We start from the raw sequence: 26,856 nt of genomic DNA, 5'->3' as shown, positions 1-26,856 counted from the left end.
CGTAGGTGTTACAAATGCCAGCACTATGGCCAGGTTGCAGTAGACTGTGGAATACTACATTCTTGGTGTGGTAAGTGTGCTGGGAAACATTCCACTAGAGAATGCACAGTAGACCTTGACTGCCAAAAATTTAAGTGTATTAACTGGAAAGAAGTTGGGGTTACAGTTTCCCACAAGGACTGCAGTCAGAACCCAAACAGCCTTCGATGTAAACCTGATAACAGTCCTTTAATGGTAACTGAGGATGAGGCCATCCAGTCTACCACAACCAGATCTGAGACTGAACCTCTGCAGTGTGCAAGAACCCCACCTCACTGCAAAGGATTCTGGTGATACCAGAATGCCATCACACACACCAGCTGTGGAGGAGCTAGCCACCCCTGCTAGCACATGTGGAACTACTGATCTGCCACTACTGATACCTATGGCTACACCTGAATATGGGGATGAGCTTGTCATTTTTCCCAATACACACAACTACAACCATGTATAGGAGTGAGGCTGATTCATTACCTTTGTAACTTGCCATGATTGTGACCAGATCTACCTGGAGTTCATTACCTTTGTAACTAGTTCAGCTATCATAACTTTGGGGTCCAGTCCCTGTACCCATTATGTACCTTTGTAATTTTTTGACTACCGCCCACAGGATGGGTATGGGGTGCATAATAAAGATATTAAACTAATAGGCCTGTTTTGGAAGAAATTGCCAAGCAGGACCTACATTACTTAGGAGGAAAATGCACTCCCAGGACATAAGCCTATGAAAGACAGGCTTACTCTTATGATGTGTGCCAATACTAGTGGTGATTGCAAAGTGAAGCTTTTATTGGTGTATCACTCTGAAACTCCCAGAGTGTTCAGGCAAAACGATGTCCTCAAGGCTAATTTGTGTGTGATGTGGAGGGCAAACAGTAAGGCATGGGTCACTAGGGACTTTTTCTATGACTGGTTTCACCATGCATTTGCCCCAACTGTGAAAAATTACCTAATGGAAAATAAATTGGACCTTAAGTGCCTCCTGGTATTATACAATGTTCCTGGTCATCCTTCAGACATGGCAGAGCGACTTTCTGGGTACATGAGCTTCATTAAGGTCAAGTTTTTGCCTCCTAATACAACTCCTCTCCTGCAGCCCATGGACCAGCAGGTCATTTCAAACTTCAAAAAACTGTACACAAAAGCTATGTTTCAAAAGTGCTTTGAAGTGACCTCAGACACTCAGTTGACTCTAAGAGAGTTTTGGAAAGATCACTTTAGTATCCTCAGTTGTGTAAACCTTATAGGTAAGGCTTGGGAGTGACTAAGAGGAGCTTGAATTATGCTTGGAAGAAACTGTGGCCAGAATGTGTAGAAGAAAGGGATTTTGAAGGGTTTGAGGCTAACCCTGAGAAGCATATGCCAGTTGTGGAATCCAATGTTGCATTGGGGAAGTCCTTGGGGTTGGAGGTTAGTGGGGAGGATGTGGAAGAGTTGGTGGAGGAGGACAATGAAGAACTAACCACTGATGAACTGCAAGATGCCAGACCTGAGGAAACTGCTTCAGAGGAGGGGAGAGAGAAATTGAGGAAGTTGCATACTTCAAAGATTAAGGAAATGTGTGCAAATGTAGTTGAACTGCAAACCTTTGCGAATGAAAATCACCCTGGCACAGCTACTGCAAGCCGTGTTGGCAACCTGTACAATGACAATGTTATGGCCCATTTTAGGAAAGTCTTAAAGTAACAGGAGGTACAGAGCTCTATGGACAGATTTGTTGTGCAACAGAGGTCCAGTGACTCTCAAGCTGGTTCTAGTGGCATTAAAAGAAGAAGGGAAGTTACCCCGGGAAAGGACTGGCTACCTCAAGTCCTAATGGAAGGGGATTCCCCTTCTAATCAATAACAACTTCACACTCTCCCCTCCCATCCCATCAGTCATCACCAGATCTTCAATAAAGGTAAGTGTCATGTATTCTATTCTTAGTAGAGTAGCAATTGTGCATGTCTTCTTCAGTTTGTGTGTATTAAAATTAATATTTCATGTGGTAAAAATTTTTTTTTTTCATACTTTGGGGTGTCAGGAACGGATTAATTTGATTTCCATTATTTCTTATAGGGAAAATTAATTCGCCTTACGATAATTTCGGCTTACGATGAGCTCTCAGGAACGGATTAATACCGTAAGGCGGGGGTCCACTGTACATCATATTGTAAATTGTTTTAAATTGTTATATTGTAATAATGTAATCTTTATTAACTAATTTAATAGTGTAATAAGTCTACTAGACTTACGAAAGCCATGTAGCATTACCTGATAGAATATACAATTCTCCTGTACTTACTGTAACTCGTCTAATGACCATATGAACTATGTATTATTGCCTTACTAATCTTAAGTTAATTTTAAGTTTGCCCAAAATGCTCTGCATATAAAGGGGCTTTTGGCATGTACACCCAACTATTATATTCCTCTGTACAACCATGTAATTTGTCAAAATAAACATCTGCATAAGGAAGATCACTAATTGACAAACTCTACCATAAAAGCACATATTTTATTAACAGCCTGAGAAATATCTCACATTTTTAAAGTCTAACTCACTTTGTAGCTGAATAATGTACAGTTGCAATTTAGCATGCAGCAGAGGCAATGTAAAATAACATTTTTTTTTTAATATACCCAGTAAATGGCCAATCATTAATTTTATTGTAAATTATCTAAAATAATTTATGAATATTTATTGTGCATATTTATCAGTAGGAAAACGTAATTTTTATCCATGTTTAAGTAATGCTTTGATCATAAGATCCTTAATGCTAGAAGAGTTTTGATCCAAGGACCTGGAGTCACCCTCATCCTGAGCTCAAAGTTAGCTACCTCACTACAGCACCTGGGAAATGGAACCATATGGAATTTCTTCCATTGAAATGTTGCCAATTTCATTTGACAAGATAGAGGAGGGCCTCACTTTACAGTGCTTCACTTTACAGTGTTTTACTAATGCTGCAGTTTTCAATTATGCCCATTCTTCATTTATTCAGACTTCCTACATTAAGTATATTCACTCACTGTAAGTTAAGGACAAAAATATTTTAAGGTAAGTAATGTGTGTAATAATGTTTTTTTTAGGCCTAGCTTTACTGCTCACTTAATATATGATAGTGTAAACATGTTATCTATTATCAGGCTTTTATATGCACTAAAAGTGAAAAAAAGCTATGTTTCACTTTACAGCAGCTGTCAATTTACAGCAGTAATCCAGAAGCTAACCTGCTGTATAAGTGAGGCTCTTTCATAAAACTTTTTAAAAGATTTCTTGAGTGCAGTGTGAAAGGTTCAGTAGTGTGTCTTACATGAAGCTGCTGTCTGTAAATCAAACTTTGGAGGAATTCCAGTCTGGAATTTATTTTCTTAAGCAAAACAAGAGAGAAATTCTCTTACAGTAAATCATTTACTCTCATTCAACTGTTTAAGTACTCCCATATAAACAATCTTTTAATATACAAAAAGCTTTTGTAAAACATCTATATAGTTCAATTTTTTCTACTATATCCAAAATTAAATAGCACATGGTGAAGTTGTTATAGTATTCACCATTTAATTTTGGATGGACTTTTTCATTTGAAAAGACAAAAATTCCACTATATAGGAGCTTCCTCGTACACACAAATAGTTAACCTAGAGAATAGAAGCATCTACAGTAACATAACTCGCAAGATCATAAAAAGATTACAAACGAATCATAGAACGGGTGGGACCCTAACCCCCGGCAGGTGAGTTTTAAGACTCGCTTGCCATGGGTTCCCACACATCCCATTCTGATATATTTACAGTAATATATATTTATATCAATCATATAAAGTTTTATTACATTGTTCAAAAAACTAATAAACATCTTCCCATTTACTCATTACATTTAATACATTTGGTTAATAAAAAAAAATAAGGTCTATATTAAGTCAAGGAATAGTGAGATATACATCTATTTCTCTGCCAACAAAATAAACCCAATCCCAGCATTATTGCAGATTTAAATATCTGAGTATCGCAGACATTGTAAGTGTGAATAAAATCCACTAGTATCACCAACAAATCCCTGAGTACTACTACTAACATTGTAAAAAGCACAAAACTAGTGGGAAAATATATATATTTTTTAAATTTCTTAATGGCATGTTGCTACTCAGACAAATTACTTTATTGAGCCTTTTATTAATAAAATTATGTAACATTTTTATAATACTGTATGTCTTTTTGTGATTGTTCATTTCGAATACTTTCAACTATTTATAAGGAGAGTCATAAAGGCATAATAAGCCTAAACAAGTCTTGAGTGTGAATTAGAAAGACTACTGAAAGTGACTCTGCTTATCTGCACTTATTCTACATCACCCTAGGATGTCACATTTCACAATATTTCACAAGTATGAAATGTAATTTTAAACAGCATTCTGGTCCATCTCCTGGACTGTTATCACCAGAGAATAATAATCATCCAGGAAGGACCAAAATTTCTGAACTAACTTGTATGTTTAGTTTGCAAGTTTTAAATTCGTCTAGCCAGGAAAACATTCAAGGAATGTTTCACTCTCACTTTCAACTCTGTTACTTCTGGAAGCAGCAAAATATAGTGTGTGTTAATCTATGCACAAGATACAGGCGGGCCTCACTTTAGGATGTTTCACTAATGCAGCGCTCTTCAACTGTAACCATTCTTCATTTATTCAAACTTCCTACAATAAATATATTCACCACTCACTATGAGCTAAGGATGAAAATATTTTAAGGTAAGTAATATGTGTACATACAGTGGACCCCGGTTAACGATATTTTTTCACTCCAGAAGTATGTTCAGGTGCCAGTACTGACCGAATTTGTTCCCATAAGGAATATTGTGAAGTAGATTAGTCCATTTCAGACCCCCAAACATACACGTACAAACGCACTTACATAAATACACTTACATAATTGGTCGCATTCGGAGGTGATCGTTATGCGGGGGTCCACTGTATATGCATTTTTTAGGCCTACCTCTATTGCTCACTAAATATATGATATTGTTAACATGTTATCAGGCTTTTATATGCATTTGAAAGTGAAAAAAAGGCTGTATATCACTTCACAGTGATTTTTGCTTTACAGCAGCAGCCAGTAGCCCATCAGTGTTAAGTGCAAACTCCTACTGTATGTGGATGACAGTGCCCTGTTAGTGTCAGGTGAAAACCCACAAGATATAGCTAATGTAATAACACTGGAACTGGAGTCCTGCAGCAAATGGTTCATAAACAACAAACTATCATTATACCTCGGGAAAATGGAAGTCATACTCTTTGGCACAAAATATAACTGAGAAGGGTAAATAATTTTAATGTCCAGTGTAATGGGGAGCCCATCACTTCAGTTTCCTCAGTAAAATATCTGGGAATCCCCTTCGACCCATGCATGTCAGAACTGATAGGGAACAGTGTAGTACAGAAAGTGAATGCCAGACTGAAGTTCCTCTACAGACAAGCACAATGTCTACCTACTGAGGCTCGCAGGACCCTATGTCTAGCCTTTATACAGTGTCATATGGACTATGCTTGTTCTTCATGGTACTCTGCTTTGACCAAAAAAAATGAAAGATAGACTGCAAATCACCCAGAACAAAATGGTAAGATTCATCCTGGGGCTGGGTCCAAGAGAACATGTAGGCCAGGATGAATTACAGCAGTTGGATATGCTGAATGTTGAAGACAGAGTAAAACAACTGAAGTTACATCAAGTTTATAAAATTGCTCAGTGTCCAGAATATCTTGCTGCCAATTTTGTCAAGACTGGGAACCAAAGCAATCATGGTACAGGTTGGCTATCACTAATTCAGCATCATTGGGACCTGTAGGGTGCTGGATTATTGACTTTGCCTGATTACAGAGTGATTAGGTTAGAATACACTGAACCCAACGGCAATATTTACACATTGGCAATTTCACCCATTTTATGCCCTATTTTTGGCCCATTCCATTGTTTCAGTCTACCAAACTCATAGCTATTTTGCTAGTATTCCTTCTATTCTGTCAATTGAGTACAAGAAACTGCCCATTTACCTATTTTAACTACTCAATAAAGTGGTCAGAAATCGGTAATTTGGCCAATTTCACACAAATTTCAAAAGATGCCAATATCAAAATAGGGTCCAGAATAAATAATGCTGACATTTCCAGCACTAAAATAACATTTTCTCTGTTCATTAGTCAAATCTCAAGGTGCCTTTTATATTATGCTTGCTTTCCATTTTGAATTATTATTATGCAAACTATTGCATTATTTTAATAATTGTATAAATAATGTCAACCCATTCATGACTGCATATTAGAATGTCCAGTTAGACATGTATTGGTTGGTGACGTCATTTATTTACTCTTGAAAATCGAACATTTCCACTACTTTGAGCTCCATTTTAAGGTACTTTCCTGTTTACCTGGAGAGAGTTCCGGGGGTCAACGCCCCCGCGGCCCGGTCTGTGACCAGGCCTCCTGGTGGATCAGAGCCTGATCAACCAGGCTGTTGCTGCTGGCTGCACGCAAACCAACGTACGAGCCACAGCCCGGCTGATCAGGAACTGACTTTAGGTGCTTGTCCAGTGCCAGCTTGAAGACTGCCAGGGATCTGTTGGTAATCCCCCTTATGTGTGCTGGGAGGCAGTTGAACAGTCTCGGGCCCCTGACACTTATTGTATGGTCTCTTAACGTGCTAGTGACACCCCTGCTTTTCATTGGGGGGATGGTGCATCGTCTGCCAAGTCTTTTGCTTTCGTAGTGAGTGATTTTCGTGTGCAAGTTCGGTACTAGTCCCTCTAGGATTTTCCAGGTGTATATAATCATGTATCTCTCCCTCCTGCATTCCAGGGAATACAGGTTTAGGAACCTCAAGCGCTCCCAGTAATTGAGGTGTTTTATCTCCGTTATGCGCGCCGTGAAAGTTCTCTGTACATTTTCTAGGTCGGCAATTTCACCTGCCTTGAAAGGTGCTGTTAGTGTGCAGCAATATTCCAGCCTAGATAGAACAAGTGACCTGAAGAGTGTCATCATGGGCTTGGCCTCCCTAGTTTTGAAGGTTCTCATTATCCATCCTGTCATTTTTCTAGCAGATGCGATTGATACAATGTTATGGTCCTTGAAGGTGAGATCCTCCGACATAATCACTCCCAGGTCTTTGACGTCGGTGTTTCGCTCTATTTTGTGGCCAGAATTTGTTTTGTACTCTGATGAAGATTTAATTTCCTCATGTTTACCATATCTGAGTAATTGAAATTTCTCATCGTTGAACTTCATATTGTTTTCCGCAGCCCACTGAAAGATTTGGTTGATGTCCGCCTGGAGCCTTGCAGTGTCTGCAATGGAAGACACTGTCATGCAGATTCAGGTGTCATCTGCAAAGGAAGACACGGTGCTGTGGCTGACATCCTTGTCTATGTCGGATATGAGGATGAGGAACAAGATGGGAGCGAGTACTGTGCCTTGTGGAACAGAGCTTTTCACCGTAGCTGCCTCGGACTTTACTCTGTTGACGACTACTCTCTGTGTTCTGTTAGTGAGGAAATTATAGATCCATCGACCGACTTTTCCTGTTATTCCTTTAGCACGCATTTTGTGCGCTATTACGCCATAGTCACACTTGTCGAAGGCTTTTGCAAAGTCTGTATATATTACATCTGCATTCTTTTTATCTTCTAGTGCATTTAGGACCTTGTCGTAGTGATCCAATAGTTGAGACAGACAGGAGCGACCTGTTCTAAACCCATGTTGCCCTGGGTTGTGTAACTGATGGGTTTCTAGATGGGTGGTGATCTTGCTTCTTAGGACCCTTTCAAAGATTTTTATGATATGGGATGTTAGTGCTATCGGTCTGGAGTTCTTTGCTGTTGCTTTACTGCCCCCTTTGTGGAGTGGGGCTATGTCTGTTGTTTTTAGTAACTGTGGTACGACCCCCGTGTCCATGCTCCCTCTCCATAGGATGGAAAAGGCTCGTGATAGGGGCTTCTTGCAGTTCTTGATGAACACGGAGTTCCATGAATCTGGCCCAGGGGCAGAGTGCATGGGCATGTCATTTATCGCCTGTTTGAAGTCATTTGGCATCAGGATAACATTGGATAGGCTTGTGTTAACCAAATTTTGTGGCTTTCTCATAAAAAATTCATTTTGATCTTCGACTCTCAGTCTGGTTAGCGGCTTGCTAAAAACTGAGTCATATTGGGACTTGAGTAGCTCACTCATTTCCTTGCTGTCATCTGTGTAGGACCCATCTTGTTTAAGTAGGGGCCCAATACTGGACGTTGTTCTCGACTTTGATTTGGCATAGGAGAAGAAATACTTTGGGTTTCTTTCGATTTCATTTATGGCTTTTAGTTCTTCCCGCGATTCCTGACTCCTATAAGATTCCTTTAGCTTAAGTTCGATGCTTGCTATTTCTCTGACCAGTGTCTCCCTACACATTTCAGATATATTGACCTCTTTTAGCCGCTCTGTTATTCTTTTCCGTCGCCTGTAAAGGGAGCGCCTGTCTCTTTCTATTTTACATCTACTCCTTTTTCTTAGAGGAATAAGCCTTGTGCATACATCGAGTGCCACCAAGTTAATCTGTTCTAGGTATAAGTTGGGGTCTGTGTTGCTTAGTATATCTTCCCAGCTTATATCGGTTAGGACTTGGTTTACCTGGAGTTTACCTGGAGAGAGTTCCGGGGGTCAATGCCCCCCGCGGCCCGGTCTGTGACCAGGCCTCCTGGTGGATCAGAGCCTGATCAACCAGGCTGTTGCTGCTGGCTGCACGCAAACCAACGTACGAGCCACAGCCTGGCTGATCAGGAACTGACTTTAGGTGCTTGTCCAGTGCCAGCTTGAAGACTGCCAGGGGTCTGTTGGTAATCCCCCTTATGTGTGCTGGGAGGCTTACTTGGTCCCACTTTGTTTTTTTATTGAAGTTGAATTTGGTGAATGCTCCCTCGTGACTAGTCTCATTATGTCGGTCTGGGGCTCCACGCATACATGTCTGAACCTCAATTATGTTGTGATTTGAGTATATTGTATTTGATATGGTGACATTTCTTATCAGATCATCATTGTTAGTGAAGATGAGGTCTAGTGTATTCTCCAGTCTAGTAGGCTCTATTATTTGCTGGTTTAAATTGAATTTTGTGCAGAGATTTAAAAGCTCGTGTGAGTGTGAGTTTTCATCCGAGCTGCCTCCTGGTGTTATTACTGCAACAATATTATTTGCTATATTCCTCCGTTTTAAGTGCCTTAAGTTGAAATATCCCAGGAGCAAGATGTTGGGTGCACGAGCTGGAAGATTTTCCAGACAGTGGTCAATTTTTAACAGCTGTTCCTGGAATTGCTGGGATGTTGCATCCGGAGGCTTGTAGACTACCACAATGACTAGGTTTTGGTTCTCGACCTTTACTGCTAAAACTTCCACTACATCATTTGAGGCATTTAGCAGTTCTGTGCAAACAAGTGACTCTTCAATGTACAGGCCAACCCCCCCCTTTTGCCTGTTCACTCTGTCACATCTGTATAGGTTGTAACCTGGGATCCATATTTCGTTGTCCAAGTGATCCTTTATGTGGGTCTCAGTGAAAGCCGCGAACATTGCCTTTGCCTCTGCAAGCAGTCCACGGATGAAAGGTATTTTGTTGTTTGTTGCTGGCTTTAGACCCTGTATATTTGCAAAGAAGAATGTCATCGGATTGGTGGTATTGTTGGTACTGGGGGGGGATTTTTTTTCCAGCATTAGTATCTGTATCTGTTGGTTTGGAGTGGAGGCCATCAACTGTGGTTGCACTCCAGGAATGACTGGATTTGGTGTACAATTTCTGCCATTTCCTGCCAGTTTTTTTTCCTTCCTGGCACTAAAAAACCTCTCCCTCTTGAGTGGCTGTGGCTACCCAGATTTTCCCATGGCCTGGATGTTTTGTATCTTTTTGTACCCTTTAGATGGTGTGCCTGGCAATTTAAGTTATAGCACAGTCTTTCCTGTACTGAAGAGGTACACATTTCAGGGTGAAAAAGCTTACAGGAAGGGAGTTTGCATTTTCCTGTTGTCATATGGGCATGGCATTTTCTATCAAATGAGAGCAAAAAACCAAGAATGCAACTATACAAACCATACGAAAATACACCACCAAGTCGCGTTTCCACTATAAACACAGTCGCAATTTTTTCTCAGGCACTGTGTGCTGCAAAATTTTTTTTATATAGTGCACACTTACCACACAGACCTATTCTCTCATATGTAGGCCCAAATTTACCAGTCACAACTTATCTGAGTGAGCTGATATCATGGTGACCGACAGTGGCTTCAAAGCCACTTTATCTTTTATGGACAATGGATGGTGTATGTGCTTTACAAAATGAGAAGCAGGTTATAACAATAAATGGAGAAAAAGAAATTGGAATGACTTATGCAGCAAGTAGCCCCACCAAACAGCAGCAGCACGTTAGTGTGGCAACCCTGGAATTTGAAATTGTGCTAGCCGAAATTAGTGCCGGATTACTGATGGAACTGGATTACTGATTGCTGGATTAGTGATAGCCAACCTGTGCCACGGGGGAGAGAGCACAACTTTGTAGTACCCACTGTCAGTGGCCAAGCTTCAAACACCTTTTATTGTACAGCAATAAAGGAATGGAACAGACTGGATGCACATGTCAAAGCCAGTCACAGAATGAACCAGTTCAAGAAGATTATTATTATAATCAAAGAAAGTGCTAAACTGACAAGGGTCATGCAAAGCTGTAGTTCAAGAAGAGAGCCAAAAGGTGCCTAATGAATGTGGTGACAGAAAGGGAGGAGAATGATTTTTTTTTTTTTTTAGCTAACACACGTTAATATAAATAACTCATTTTACCTTATTCCTAGTACGTATATCTCCTTTATAGTATAATAATAAGGCATTAAAAGGACACCAATGGAAATAAGTCACTTTGTCTGACCTTTCTATGTTATCCCAGGTTCTCTACACATGCTGCTATGTGTGATAATTATAATCTATGTAACTGTATTTATCCTAGGTAGTAGGTTGGTAGACAGCAACCGCCCAGGGAGGTACTACCGTCCTGCCAAGTGAGTGTAAAACGGAAGCCTGTAATTGTTTTACATGATGGTAGGATTGCTAGTGTCCTTTTTTCTGTCTCATAAACATGCAAGATTTCAGGTATGTCTTGCTACTTCTACTTACACTTAGGTCACACTACACATACATGTACAAACATATACATATATATACACACCCCTCTGGGTTTTCTTCTAGTTTCTTTCTAGTTCTTATTCTTGTTTATTTCCTCTTACCTCCATGGGGAAGTGGAACAGAATTCTTCCTCCGTAAGCCATGCATGTTGTAAGAGGCGACTAAAATGCCGGGAGCAAGGGGCTAGTAACCTCTTCTCGTATATATATTACTAAATGTAAAAGGAGAAACTTTCGTTTTTCCTTTTGGGTCACCCCGCCTCAGTGGGATACGGCCGGTGTGTTGAAAGAAAGAACTGTATTTGTGTTTACCTGAATAAAGTTACTTACCTGATGTATAAGCACGGCCTGCCTGTAGGTGTCTGAGGACTGATAGATGAATTATATCATCCCTGCCACTCTTCAAAGAAGAGAAGCTGCCTTCATGTTGAAGGACTCTTGATAAAAATAATCTGAGCTATCCTTCCCTTCCTCAAACCACTCATTACCCCTCATTTCCCATGTGCTGTGTGACACCCTACAGGTTTAATACTTCCCCGTGAACATAACCGCCCTCTACTGCAATATAAGGAATCTGCCGGTGAATCCAGTTATTCTCTTCAAAAATTATCCCGCTATACTGAACTCTTATCTAACCGCTATATGACTCTTATGGGTTTAGTGCTTGGCTATGATTATAATAATTATCAAATTATCATTCTGTTTCTCCCTTCCAACACCACAGGAGTTTTGGAAGTCCTTCAGCATCACAAATAACTTTCCTCCTTCCAGAGTTGGAAGATCATGGAGATTACCAAGAATGCAGTATAACAGAACCTGTGTCAGGATGAGTTGAAGCATTCTGACGAGGATTTACTTTGTGTCAGTGAAAAGTGATGGATATTGTCAGGCTTGCCGAGATCATGCCTGGTGAAGGACTAATAAACCAGGTTAGTAATCAAGGATAAACCAAGAAAGCAAACCAGTGTAGCTCATTCCCATTGACTTGTGTCTGAGGAGACAGTCAGCAATGCAATATGCAAGATAAAGATAACTTAAACTTAATGGTTTTAACAACTAGAATTATTAAAGTTCTATGTATAAACCAACAGCATTTCAGTTCAGAATCCAGAAAACATGGAGTGAGCAGTAAAATGTGTGAATAACATTTACATTTAGAAAGTTGAGAAATTTGAAAAAAGGGCAGATTGCATTTATAGCACCTGTATTTAGATTTCAGAGAAAGTCTCCAAAAAAGGGTTACATGAGACACTACCACAGAAACTATAAAATAAATGAGAAATAAAATTCAAATTGTTATAATAATGTTTTTATCTGAAAAGAAAAAAATGGAGATTGCAATTAGAGAAAGATATCTTCATGAAAAATTGTGATCAGAGAGTCACACAAGGATGAGCCCTTTCCTTAATGAACTGACAGTAGGAATAAGTAACTCCAAGTACATTACAGGCAAACCCCACTTTACAGTGCTTTGCTTTACAGTGTCTCACTAATACAGCAGTTTTCAATTATACTCATTCTTCATTTATTCAGACTTACTACAATAAATATATTCACCACTCACTATAGGCTAAGGATGAAAAAAATTTAAGGTAAGTAATGCGTGTACTGCATATGCCTTTTTAAATCCTAGCACTATTGCGTACCTAATACAGTGGTACACCGAGTTTTGGCAAAAATTCATTCCAGACGGCTGTTCGAGTGCCATTACCGAACAAATTCATTCCCATAAGGAATAATGCAAATTAGATTAGTCCATTTCAGACCCCCAAAAATACACTTACAATAATACACTTACATTATTGTTCGAGTTGGGAGCTGTACGAACCTCGGGGTGCCACTGTATATGATAGTGTAAACATGTTATCAGGCTTTTATATCCCTTTGAAAGTGAAAAAAAAGGCTATTTTTCACTTTACAGTGATTTTTTGCTTTACAGCAGCAGCCAAGAACCTGACCTGCTGAAGAAGCAGGAACCTACAGTAGCCTGGAACCTGACCTGCTGTAGAAGCAGGGACCTACAGTAGCCTGGAAACTGACCTGCTGAAGAAGCAGGAACCTACAGTAGCCTGGAACCTGACCTGCTGTAGAAGCAGGGACCTACAGTAGCCTGGAACCTGACCTGCTGTAGAGGTAGGGACCTACAGTAGCTGGGAACCTGACCTGCTGTAGAAGCAGGAACCTACAGTAGCCTGGAACCTGACCTGCTGTAGAAGCAGGAACCTACAGTAAAAGCAGGGCCCTACAGTAGCCTGGAACCTGACCTGTTGTAGAAGCAGGGACCTACAGTAGCCTGGAACCTGACCTGCTGTAGAAGCAGGAACCTACAGTAAAAGCAGGGCCCTACAGTAGCCTGGAACCTGACCTGTTGTAGAAGCAGGGACCTACAGTAGCCTGGAACCTGACCTGCTGTAGAAGCAGGGACCTACAGTAGCCGGGAACCTGACCTGCTGTAGAGGCAGGGACCTACAGTAGCCAGGAACCTGACTTGCTGTAGAAGCAGGAACCTACAGTAGCCTGGAACCTGACTTGCTGTAGAAGCAGGAACCTACAGTAGCCTGGAACCTGACCTGCTGTAGAAGCAGGAACCTACAGTAGAAGCAGGCCCCTACAGTAGCCTGGAACCTGACCTGCTGTAGAAGCAGGGACCTACAGTAGCCTGGAACCTGACCTGCTGTAGAAGCAGGGACCTACAGTAGCCTGGAACCTGACCTGCTGTAGAAAGAGGGCCCTACAGTAGCCTGGAAACTGACCTGCTGTAGAAGCAGGGCCCTACAGTAGCCCAGAAACTGACCTGCTGTAGAAGCAGGGCCCTACAGTAGCCCAGAAAGTGACCTGCTGTAGAAGCAGGGACCTACAGTAGCCTGGAACCTGACCTGCTATAGAAGCAGGGCCCTACAGTAGCCCGGAAACTGACCTGCTGTAGAAGCAGGGCTCTACAGTAGACTGGAATCTGACCTGCTGTAGAAGTGGGGCCCTACAGTAGATTGGAACCTGACCTGCTGTAGAAGTGGGGCCCTACAATAGCCTGGAACCTGACCTTCTTTTGAAGCAGGGCCCTACAGAAGCCTGGAAACTGATATGCTGTAGAAGCAGGGCCCTACAGTAGCCCGGAACCTGACCTGCTGTAGAAGCAGGGTCGTACAGTAGACTGGAACCTAACCCACTGTAGAAGTGAGGCCCTGCAGTAGACTGGAACCTAACCTGTTGTAGAAGTGGGGCCTTACAGTAGACTGGAACCTAACCCACTGTAGAAGCAGGGCCCTACAGTAGCCCAGAACATGACCTGCTGTAGAAGCAGGGCCCTACAGTTGCCTAGAACCTGACCTGCTATAGAAGCAGGGCCCTACAGTAGCCTGGAACCTGAACTGCTGTAGAAGTGGGGCCCTACAATAGCCTGGAACCTGACCTTCTTTTGAAGCAGGGCCCTACAGAAGCCTGGAAACTGACATGCTGTAGAAGCAGGGCCCTACAGTAGCCTGGAACCTGACCTGCTGTAGAAGTGTGGACCTACAGTAGACTGGAACCTGACCTGCTGCAGAAGTGTGGCCCTACAGTAGCCCAGAACCTGACCTGTTGTATAAGCGAGGCCCTACAGTAGACTGGAACCTGACCTGCTGTAGAAGCGGTGCCCTACAGTAGCCCAGAACCTGAACTGTTGTATAAGCGAGGCCCTACAGTAGCCCAGAACTTGACCTGCTGTAGAAGCGGGGCCCTACAGTAGCCCAGAACCTGACCTGCTGTATAAGCGAGGCCCTACAGTAGACTGGAACCTGACCTGCTGTAGAAGTGTGGCCCTACAGTAGCCCAGAACCTGACCTGTTGTATAAGCGAGGCCCTACAGTAGCCCAGAACTTGACCTGCTGTAGAAGCGGTGCCCTACAGTAGCCCAGAACCTGACCTGCTGTATAAGCGAGGCCCTACAGTCGACTGGAACCTGACCTGCTGTAGAAGCGGGGCCCTCCTGTATATGAAAAAGTAGTGTTTACAAATCAAAATAAATCTTAAATATTCTTATTCATAAATTCATATAAGACTTGGATACAGTAAGCAGTAACAAATAGATGATGTACAGTACAGTGGTACCTCGGGATACGAATTTAATTCATTCCAGAAGGCTGTTCGAGTGCTGATACTGAATAAATTTGTTCCTATAAGGAATAATGTAAATTAGATTAATCCGTTTCCGACCCCCAAGCATACACTTACAAAAACACTTACATAATTGTTTGCGTTTTGAGCTGTTCATATCCCAAGGTACCACTGTGTTTTAATGTGTTCAACTAAGTACCTTATAATCAGAATTGGAAAAAGTGAACATAGGCCACATGTACAATACAGAGTAACAATTTTTTTCCCATTATATACATATACCGTATTTGAATATCACAAATTTGAAGTTTCAAGAGTCGATTCATGATGCATTGTCATGATACTCAGAGGACTGAGTGTATACACACATCATTCTAAGTAACCTGTGGATGGACATGTTCCACTTTCACCAGGTGATAATTAAGAATAATTCAGATAATACAAGCAACAATGTAACATATTTAAGGTTAGCTCATGGAGCATAAAAAATTCATAAATTCCTTCTCTCTGACTCCCACCTTTGACACAGACTCCCGCTTTGACTTTTTGTCAGCAACAGCTGTATTATACCAACTTTGATTATACAGTCATATCCTGCTTTACGTCACATCAGCTTATGTCAGATTTGCCTTTATGCCAGTTTTCTAGATTATTATTATATTATAATCAGAAAGAAGTGCTAAACCACAAGGGTTATACAGCGCCCCACTTTTCTACAGTAAATTTCAGTTTAGCGAATGTCATTACGTCCGACGCTGTGTCACTCAGCAACGTCACCTACATCACAATAAAAGGACTCGAAATAAATCATTTTTTTTTTAAAAATACTTAAAGCACATAAAAATTAACAATAAAAGAAGCTAAAAAAAATTTTTAAATACAGTCTCTCCTCACATAATGACAGAGTTCTGTTCCTAAGACCGCATCATTAAACGAATTCATCGCTAAGTGAGGAGCATACTGTAATGGTGTGAGTTTGTGTCAACCATTTTTGATATTGTTTTAATGTCACCTTTGCACCATTTCTGGTATATTTATACATGTTTGTATATTTATACAGTGGTGGACCCTCAGTTATCGACTGCAATCTGTTCCAGAAGCTCGGCCTATAACCGAAATGGCCAAAAACTGAAAAAATATTTCCCATAAGAATTAATGTAAATACAATTAATCCATTCCAGACACCCAAAAATATTCACAGAAAATAATGCTTTATTAATTAATGAATTAAGATAAATACATGAACAATTAAGTCAGTATTACATACCTTTATTGATGACTCTTCTTAACTTATGGAAGATAGGGAGGAGGAGAGAGGAAGTTGGGGTTATTGTTTGGAAGGGGAATCCCTGTCCATTATGACTCAGATAACAAGTCCCTCTCTGGGGTTACTTTCCTTCTTTGCATTTTAATGCCACTAGGACCAGCTTTAGAGTCACTGCACACCTGTTGCACAAAATAACTGTCAAGAGTGCTCTGTTTCTGGCATCTCTAAGATTTCCTGAAGTGGGACAAAGTTTTGCTACTGAACATGTTGCAGATATGGCTTGTGTCAGCTTGGTCAGGGTGGTATTTCTCTACAAAAGCTTGCACCCTAGTCCACATTGCACAAATCTCTGAAGAAGGCACCTCCTTCACTTCCTCCTCTGAAGCAAGTTCCTCAGCTGCACTCTGTTGCTGTTCGAGTTGAAGCTCCTGCAGCTCTTCAGTGGTTAGCGTTTCCCTGTGGTCATCTTCCAACCCCATGGACTTCCCCAATGCCACAATTGAATCCACAACAGGCAGAGGGTCCTCAGGGTCAGCCTCAAACCCTTCACAACCTGGCCACAATTTTCTCCAAGCAGAGTTCAATCCTGGAAGTCACTCCCTGCCAAGCCTTACCTATAAGGCTTATGCAATGGAGGATATTGAAGTGATTCCTCCAGAACTCTCTTAATTTTCTTAGGGTCAAATTTGTGTCCGAGGTCACTTCAAAGCACCTTTGAAACGCTGCTTTGGTACAGAGTTTTTTGAAGTTAGAAATGACCTGCTGGTCCATAGGCTGGAAGAGAGGAGTAGTGTTAGGAGGCAAGAACTTCACTGTTATAAACCTGTAATCCCTAAACAATTGGTCTTCGAAGTCTGGAGGATGAGCAGGAGCAATGTCCAGTACAAAGAGGCACTTGAGTGCAATTTATTTTCTAGGAGGTATTTTTTCACAATGGGGCCAAACACTTCATTGACCCACTCTTTGAAAATGTGCCTTGTGACCCATGCCTTATTGCTAGCTTTCCACGTCACACACAATCTATTCTTGACAACATTGTTTTTCTTGAACACACTGGGATTTTCAGAGTGATACACCAGTAAAGGCTTCACTCTGAAATCCCTACTAGCATTAGCATGGAACAAAAGAGTAAGCCTGTCTTTCACAGGCTTGTGGCCTGGCAGTGCCTTTTCCTCCTGAGTAATGTAGGTCCTCTTTGGCATTTTCTTCCAAAACAGGCCTGTTTCATCACAACTGAACACTTGTTGGTTTGAATCTTTCAGCCTTTACGTACCCCTGGAATGCTTGTACGAATTTTTCAGCTGCACATCTGTCAGAACTTGCAGCCTCCCTATGCCTTACCACAGTGTGTATGCCACTATGCTTCTTAACTCTCTCAAACCAGCCTTTGCCAGCCCTAAATTCACTAACATCAGCACGTGTTCCAGGCATTTTCTTTACAAGATCAGAAGGCAACTGCCTTGCCTTTTCACAAATAATGGATTCCACAACACTCTCTCCCACTAATTGTTTTTAGGTGATCCACAACAACAATAACTTCTCCATATTTTCAATTATTGGTGGCCTTTGTTTGGTTAGCACATCTGCCCCTTTTGCCACATCAGCTTGCTTGATTTGTTGTTTCTTTGCCAGGATAGAAGTGACTGTTGATTTGTTTTTCCCATACATACTGGCAAGCTGAAGCACTCGAAGACCACTCGCATATTTTTCAACAACTTGTTTCTTAAATTCCATGGTGTTTCTCACTTTCTTTACCAAAGGAACTTTACTAGGAACTTTCTTTGGGGCCATGGTAACTTATTTTGCAGTTGCACTTATTGAAAAACCTCCGAAACTAATGGAAATTGTTGGATGAATGAGCACAAGCTTCCTCACTCACCCAGAGACACAACTAGACTGACGCGCAAGCCACGGTGGCTGGCTAGTCAATGTGTCCCATACGGCCGATAACCAAAATAACAGCCGATAACCAGGAGCCAAAAATCTGGCTGATAACTGAGTTGGCCAATAGCCAGAACAGCCAATAACCAAGGGTCCACTGTATGTTGAAATAAACAGAATAGAGGTATGAATATTGGTCAGAGAGCCCGTCGTAAGTCCGAGGCTTTGGTAAACAAGTACATCGCTAAGTGAGGAGAGGATGTACAATAAAAACATTAAAACCATAAAAAATGTATATATGTACAGTAAAATATTTACATGAAAAACTGTAAATAAATGATGGTGTCAGCTTTGCTGCTGGTTCTCATTCAAGACAAGGGTGATGCCACATGCATTTTTGCTCATGCTGCAATCGTGTCCTTGTTTTGCTTTTTGCTGTTACTTTTGTGATTATTCCTTTACTGTGTCTGTGTTAGCCATGGGTCCTAAAAAGAATAGTGCTAGTGATTCCAAGTGTAATATGGATACGATGGAAGATAAGTTAAATGTGACTAAAAGCGTGTTGTTTACTCTGATTGTAAAGTATTTTTCCTTATACATACATGCTGCAGCGAGGAGATGGTTGGAGGTAGTGGAGATGTCCTGTCTAAGGGCAATGTTTGGTGCAAATATTATGCAGAAAATTCAGAGCATGGAAATTAGAAGGTGTGGAGTTAATAAAAGTATTAGTCAGAGGGCTGAAGAGGGGGTGTTGAGGTGGTTTGGTCATTTAGAGAGAATGGATCAAAGTATAATGACATGGAGAGTGTATAAATCTGTAGGGGAAGGAAGGCGGGGTAGGGGTCGTCCTCGAAAAGGTTGGAGGGAGGGGATAAAGGAGGTTTTGTGGGCGAGGGGCTTGTACTTCCAGCAAGAGTGCATGAGCGTGTTAGATAGGAGTGAATGGAGATGAATGGTATTTGGGACCTGACAAGCTGTTGGAGTGTGAGCAGGGTAATATTTAGTGAAGGGATTCAGGGAAACTGGTTACAGTGGAACCTCAAATATCGAACTTAATCCGTTCCAGGAGCTAGGTCTAAATTTGAAAAGTCTGAAAAGCGAAGCAATATTTCCCATAAGAAATAATGGAAATACAATTAATCCATTCCAGAAACCCAAAAATATTCACAAAAAAATACATTTTATAGAGATTAATTGCAGTTTTACATACACACAACAAATATAGTGTTCAATTATGTATTAATAATATAAATAAATATATAAAATAACATTTTTACTTACCTTTATTGAAGATTGGTGATGGCATCTGGAAGATAGGGAGGAGGAGAGAGGGAGTAGGGGTTAGTGTTTGGAAGGAGAACCCCCCTCCATGAGGACATTAGGTATCAAAGCCCTCTCTGGGGTTACTTTCCTTCTTTGTCTGTTAATGCCACTAGGACCAGCTTGAGAGTCACTGGACCTCTGTCTCACAAAATAACTATCCACAGACTTCTGTTTCTGGTGCCTCTTTAAGATTTCCCTAAAATGGGACATGGTTCTGTCATTGAACTTGTTGCAAAGATGGCTTGTTTCAGCTTGCTCAGGGTGGTACTTCTGCACAAATATTTGGACATCATTCCACTTGGCACAAATCTCCTTAATCTTTGAAGAAGGCACCTCATCCACTCCCTCTTCCTCCTCCTCTGAAGCAAGGTCCTCAGCTGTGGTCTGATGCTGTTCCAGATGAAGCTCTTCCAGCTCTTCAGTGGTTAACTCTTCCCTGTGGTCCTCCACATCCTCGCCACTCACCTCCAGCCCCAGGGTGTTCCCCAATGTCACAATAGAGTCCACAACAGGCAAAGGGTCAGCTGGGTCAGGGACAGGGTCAGCCTCAAACCCTTCAAAATCCCTCTTTTGGACACAATCTGGCCACAATTGTCTCCAAGAAGAGTTCAAAGTCCTGGAAGTCACTCCCTCCCAAGCCTTACCTATAAGGTTTATGGAGCTGTAGATATTGAAGTGATTCCTCCAGAACTCTCTTAAGGTCAACTTAGTGTCTTGTTTGTCCCATACATCCTGGCAAGCTCAACAAGTCTCACACCACTCTCATACTTCTGTATTATTTCCTTCTTCACATCTATGGTGTTTCTCACTTTCTTTACCACAGGGGTGTACCACTAGCAAGTTTCTTTGGGCCCATGGTAGCTTATTTCACAGTCCCACAACCACTAAACACAATGAAATAATCATAAAATGTTTGAATGAGAGCGCAGGTTAGTGTTCACTCAAGCATCAACAAAACCAGACTGGCTCACGGCACCTGCGGGGGGACGCGGACAGAGGGAGCTGCCGGACAGGTCTGGTACCCAGCGGTTCGAAAATAGGGGCAAGTTCGATAATAGGGACAAAGTTGGTTCGAAAAAAGCGTTCAATTTTCAAAGCAGCCATGCAGCTGGCTGGCCAGCTGCATGGCTGCTGGCAGCCTGGCTCTATCTCCGTTTGTTTGTCTGTCTATCTCTGTCTCTGTCTGTCTCTGTCTATCTCTTTCTATCTATCTGTCTGTCTCACAGGTACATATAAATACAAGTATACATAATGTAAATTACCTAGGATAACCCCAAAAATTCAGACAAAGTGCTATACTCTGCTCGAAGGTATGAATAAACGTGATGACACAGTCTTGTGGCTCTCTCTGAGACAGACAGCCAGATGGATAGACAGATAGACAGGGAGCTTGACAGACAGACAAATAGACAAACATGTTTGTGTACCAGCGAAAACAAAGGGAGAGCCGATGCTCATCAAATGTCACCTCTCTTATCTTATGTTATCAAGTCTTATCACTGCACCCTTGTGTATGCTCATCAAATGTCACCAATTAGCTAATGTTATGTCATCTTATCACTTCACTGTCAGTGGTGGACTGAGGCTTGTTTTTCATGCTACAAGGGAAGATGAAGAACTACCACTACTACTACCATTATTATTACCACTTTCTTCTTCCTCCTTCTTCTTCCTCCTTCTTCTTCCTCCTTCTTCTTCTTTCTCCTTCCTCCTCCTCCTCCTTCTTCTTCCTTCTTCCATCTTCTTATATACTCCCACGTGTCCAAAACATTGCTGGGACCTATAAATACTTTGTATATATTCCTAGACAATAGTAAATGACCAAGGCAGGTGTAAATGTCCACCTGTCAGTGTGTTTGTGACAATTTCAGTACAATTTCAGTGCTTAATATTAGTGTCAGAACAAAGATTGGTTATGAAATGGCAAGAACTACTATAAATTGTAATTATCTGAACATAAAAATTATAAAAAATAACGAAAAAGAGAAAAAAAAGGTATATCAGCAACACTTCTGCAAGTGGCAGGACTCCATGTTGCCATCAGGTGATCGCCAAGTGCCAACTTCTTGGCTTCATATCTCTGTAAGTACTGACCCTAAATTTTTTTTTATCCTATAACACTTAGAAAAATGTGCTCTTTATTTCCATAAAAAAAAATTATTTTTTTTATTTTTCAAAATATTCGGGGCACTGGGGTAGTGAATGTATATATACGTTTACACCGTTTATGAGTTAATGATAGTTAGTGATAGTTATATTCTTTAGAGAGTTATTTACACTAGTTTTACAATGTTTGTCATTTTAGGCATTACGTCTGGTTTACATCAAAAACTTGATTACATCACGGCTCCTGGAACCAATTAATGACGTAGGGCGGGGTATGACTGCACTTCCTTCAGCACTCCTCAATGCCCTTCCTAACTTTACCTTTATTATACTCTTCAACCTCGCTGGTCTCTGATCAGGCATATTATACCTTTTAGTACATCCTACCCTGCAGCGCTGTATGAACCTCATGTGTTCAGTGCTTGGTTTATTATAATAATAATTTACAAAAGAGAACAATGGAACATAGTCAGTTATGGTCACTAGATATGAAGTGTTTTATCTGAACCTTGGGGTCTAGTCCCTGACCCATTATGTACCTCTGTAATTCTTTGACTACCGCCCACAGGATAAGTATGGGGTGCATATAAAGATATTACATGTAGACCATATAAGACAATTTTCTTTGGATTATTAACCCAGGGTAACCCAAGAAAAGCACTTTATTCTATATCCATTGGGGACTTTCAGGCCTCTTCCCTAGGATGCAACCTGATTAATACCCAGCTATCTACTTACTGCTAGGTGAACAGAGGCTATAGGCATACAGAAACATGCAATGTTCCTACTCACACAGACATCGAACACCAGTCCTTTAGGACCACACACCATCATGCTGTATGACTCTTATGGGTTTAGCACTTACTTATGATGATAATACAGTGGAACCCTGGATTTTGTACTTAATTCGTTCCAGAAGGTCATTCTAAATCCAAAAAGTGCAAAAACCGAAATAATATTTCCCATAAGAAATAATGTAAATACAATTAATCCATTTCAGACACCCAAAAATATTAACAAAAAAATATATTTTTTGAAGAAAACTATAGTTTTACATACAGAAAACAATGAGAAATAAACATAAAATACTAATGAAATGGATAAATGAACATTTAACATCACTTTTACCTTTATTGAAGACTCTTGTTGACACATGGAGGGAGGAGAGTTTGTTAGGAGACAGGACAAAATACTTAAATATGATGCTAATATCAACTCTACAGCTTATTTATCTTTGCAATTCATCTAATATGACATAATAAACAATATTAATAACAGAAACATGATATAAACTCTAGAATGAATATGTCATCACATATGTGACTAGTGGGGGTGGTGGTGGTGGTGGTGGTGGTGGTGGTGGTGGTGGTGTTGTTGGGTTTATCATGACCACTGACAGCATAAGCCATATAGTGGTGGGCCACCACCACTAAACACACTACTAGGCACACTGAAACAATATATGTAATTTATAAATATGAAATATTGTATAAAACATAATAGAGAATGTAAAGAAGTAAAGTGGTTATTGAGATGCTGGCAGAGGTTTAGGGTGGTGGAAGATACACAGGGCGGCACATGCTGTCAGTGGCCCTATTAAAAAAGTACATCAAAATTCACAAATAACCCGCACATAGGAGATAGAAGCTTACGATGATGTTTCAGTCCGACTTGTTCTTTACATCAAAATTGAATGTCATGTGGAAAGACCTTCACAGTAAGTGCTATTTAATTTTGCATGAACTTTTTCATTCATATTTATGAAACACTGTAGACAGTAGCTTTATAAGAGTGCTTACTGTCAACAAAAATTTTTGTAGACAGGTGAGAAAATAAGAAATATTCAATATATTACATTATCATAACTAAATGCTTAAAATATAATTTTGCTTCATCAGTTTACCGTAAACTTAGTTTCTGTTTATTATAACATACTAGTGTAGCATAGCTGGGATGGTTGGACTAGTGCAGTTAGGTAGCACGTCTCATGAAATCAAAACATAATTTCAAGTACAGTAAATCTCTGAATGGAGTCATGATGACATCTTTGAAAGAACTTGAGCTAGACCATGACACAGCAATACTGGTGCGGGATTCACCTTTGAAAACCTGCATTTGGTTAACATGGTTAACATAGGAAGGTTAACATGGGCCACAGTAGTGGCCCATGTTCACCTTCCTATGGTGTATAGAAATATACCTAGTTAAATAAATCTTACTCGAGTCAGCTGGTCCAGTGGTTAACACACTGACCTGTGAGTTTTAGTACTCACTTCCCATGGGTTCAAACCCCACCCATTCTGTAGTTTTATAGGTATCATGTCTGTTTTGTGGTTAGTGGATAAAGGATGAAGCTGCCACCACTCCTGGTGCTCTATCACCCCTCAATGGGTTAACACTTTATATAAAAAAATTATACATACCACAGTCCAATATGAACTTAAATAATTTTTTCTTACAAACTGGCTATTTGGGTTTAAAGCCCATCTACTACATGAAGGTCATTAAGGCTGCATGTAACCTTTTTTGCAGCACCAAACAAGAATAATTTAATCCCTAAAATAAGGATTAAAGTAAACTCCCAGCATATATACACTGAGAGAAATACACCTCTGTGTATATATCCTGTTTTCTATACACAGATATACATGTAAAACATTTTGTCTCATATTATTAAGTCTGGTGCATGAATACTGTATATTATAGTGAAGTACACAGTAATGTGTGGATATAAATTGCTTCCTCGAACTACAAGATATTTGTTTACTTAGTCATTTTAATGAAATAAATTACAGTAAACCCTCCATTTAATGAACTTCGGAAATAAGAACAAAATCCGCTGGGTCAATAGATTTGGAAACAGTGGACAAAGTCTTTTAGTCGCAGAATTGATGGTTATCATAACAATTACATCAAAACAATCTTTTCTATATCCACTACAAGTGACATTACTAGCCACCCGTTCCCTCCCCAATTATTGCCTTAAATAGAGGGTATGCTGTAATCTATATAGGGTTAGTACTATATTTCATATAAATATAATAATTTATAGTTTTTGTAAATATAATACATCTTAAATTGCCATTACTCTAAGATCATATAACAATTTGCAGCTTTCTAATTTATGAAAAATAACTATGGTATATTATACAAATACGAGTATTATTCTGGAAAGACAATGATAGAATGAATGACGGTGACTGTGTTTTCTTCTTTGGATAACCCTGCCTTTGGATAACCCTGCCTTTGGATAACCCTGCCTTTGGATAACCCTGCCTTTGGATAACCCTGCCTTTGGATAACCCTGCCTTTGGATAACCCTGCCTTTGGATAACCCTGCCTTTGGATACCCCTGCCTTTGGATAACCCTGCCTTTGGATACCCCTGCCTTTGGATAACCCTGCCTTTGGATAACCCTGCCTTTGGATAACCCTGCCTTTGGATAACCCTGCCTTTGGATAACCCTGCCTTTGGATAACCCTGCCTTTGGATAACCCTGCCTTTGGATAACCCTGCCTTTGGATAACCCTGCCTTTGGATAACCCTGCCTTTGGATAACCCTGCCTTTGGATAACCCTGCCTTTGGATAACCCTGCCTTTGGATAACCCTGCCTTTGGATAACCCTGCCTTTGGATAACCCTGCCTTTGGATAACCCTGCCTTTGGATAACCCTGCCTTTGGATAACCCTGCCTTTGGATAACCCTGCCTTTGGATAACCCTGCCTTTGGATAACCCTGCCTTTGGATAACCCTGCCTTTGGATAACCCTGCCTTTGGATAACCCTGCCTTTGGATAACCCTGCCTTTGGATACCCCTGCCTTTGGATACCCCTGCCTTTGGATAACCCTGCCTTTGGATACCCCTGCCTTTGGATAACCCTGCCTTTGGATAACCCTGCCTTTGGATAACCCTGCCTTTGGATACCCCTGCCTTTGGATACCCCTGCCTTTGGATAACCCTGCCTTTGGATAACCCTGCCTTTGGATAACCCTGCCTTTGGATACCCCTGCCTTTGGATACCCCTGCCTTTGGATAACCCTGCCTTTGGATAACCCTGCCTTTGGATAACCCTGCCTTTGGATAACCCTGCCTTTGGATAACCCTGCCTTTGGATAACCCTGCCTTTGGATAACCCTGCTTTTGGATACAGCCGCTTAGATATAAAATAAAGCACAGTATTATTATTATTATTTTAGGATGACTGGAATAATTGCACAAACAGAGGAGCCTTCTTTTTCCTAAGTGTAAAAGGTTATTAGTTATTTTAATTATTTTAAGTACAGTAATTAATAAACTGGTTCTTGTCATAGACAACTAAAGCTGTATCCATTTAGGCTAAGAGCAATGAAAGTAGTGGTGCAGAACAGTATATATAGTGGTAGTGCTGAGTACTATATACAGTAGTGCAGAGTACTATATAGTGCAATGGTAGTGCAGAGTATATACAGAATGTAGCATACAAACAGGTATTAACCAGGGCTAATTAATCACATTTTCTCTATCTTGTTTTATAACACACTAATGTAGAAACATTCATAAATTAGTAAGTCTTTTTTTGCATTAACATACTGTACACTGAATTCAATTACCAATCACTCTACTGTCTGACTGTGATAATTGCAAACAAAGCAGATATTATTTTTGACAATCCAGTTGTTTTAACTAGAGAATATACTGCATGTATAACCAATAACAGTTAATATAATTTTATATTATTATTTGAATTTTGTGTCCATGAACTAACAGAAAGACAGCTAGGGAATGAATGATGGTGAATGTGTTTCCTTTGGGTCACTTTTGGGTCACCCCTCCTTGGTGACAAATGGTCATTGTGTTTATGAAATAATTAAATATCACAAAATATATTCATAAAGAATTAAGGTTGAGTAACTGTGCAGAAGTTCAGTCATGAGTATCCAATCTGCCATGAAATGAACTCACTCACTCACTTGTGTTACTCTGCTGTCAAGATACATTTCC

The 26,856-nt window shown here is 40.5% G+C and overlaps 1 protein-coding gene across 1 annotated transcript; it reads right to left on the bottom strand.

The window, feature by feature from the left end:
• Positions 1-6: 6 nt before the first annotated feature.
• On the bottom strand, positions 7-25,210 carry LOC138854556 (uncharacterized). The gene is made up of 2 exons (XM_070098506.1): positions 8,676-25,210; positions 7-6,442 (listed from the first exon to the last, which is right to left on the bottom strand). The coding sequence occupies exon 1, from the start codon at positions 9,784-9,786 to the stop codon at positions 8,683-8,685; it is 1,104 nt and encodes a 367-aa protein (XP_069954607.1). The 5' UTR covers positions 9,787-25,210; the 3' UTR covers positions 7-6,442; positions 8,676-8,682.
• Positions 25,211-26,856: the final 1,646 nt, after the last annotated feature.

Source organism: Cherax quadricarinatus, chromosome 62 (assembly GCF_038502225.1).
Source record: "Cherax quadricarinatus isolate ZL_2023a chromosome 62, ASM3850222v1, whole genome shotgun sequence".
NCBI classification, from domain to species: domain Eukaryota; kingdom Metazoa; phylum Arthropoda; class Malacostraca; order Decapoda; family Parastacidae; genus Cherax; species Cherax quadricarinatus.
The sequence above is the reverse complement of the archived record's forward strand: the minus strand, read 5'-3'. Positions and strand labels throughout refer to the sequence as shown.

Bases quoted from the DNA above. Each gene is read 5' to 3' on its own strand.
- LOC138854556 (XM_070098506.1), bottom strand. From the start codon at position 9,786: ATGGCCTCCACTCCAAACCAACAGATACAGATACTAATGCTGGAAAAA.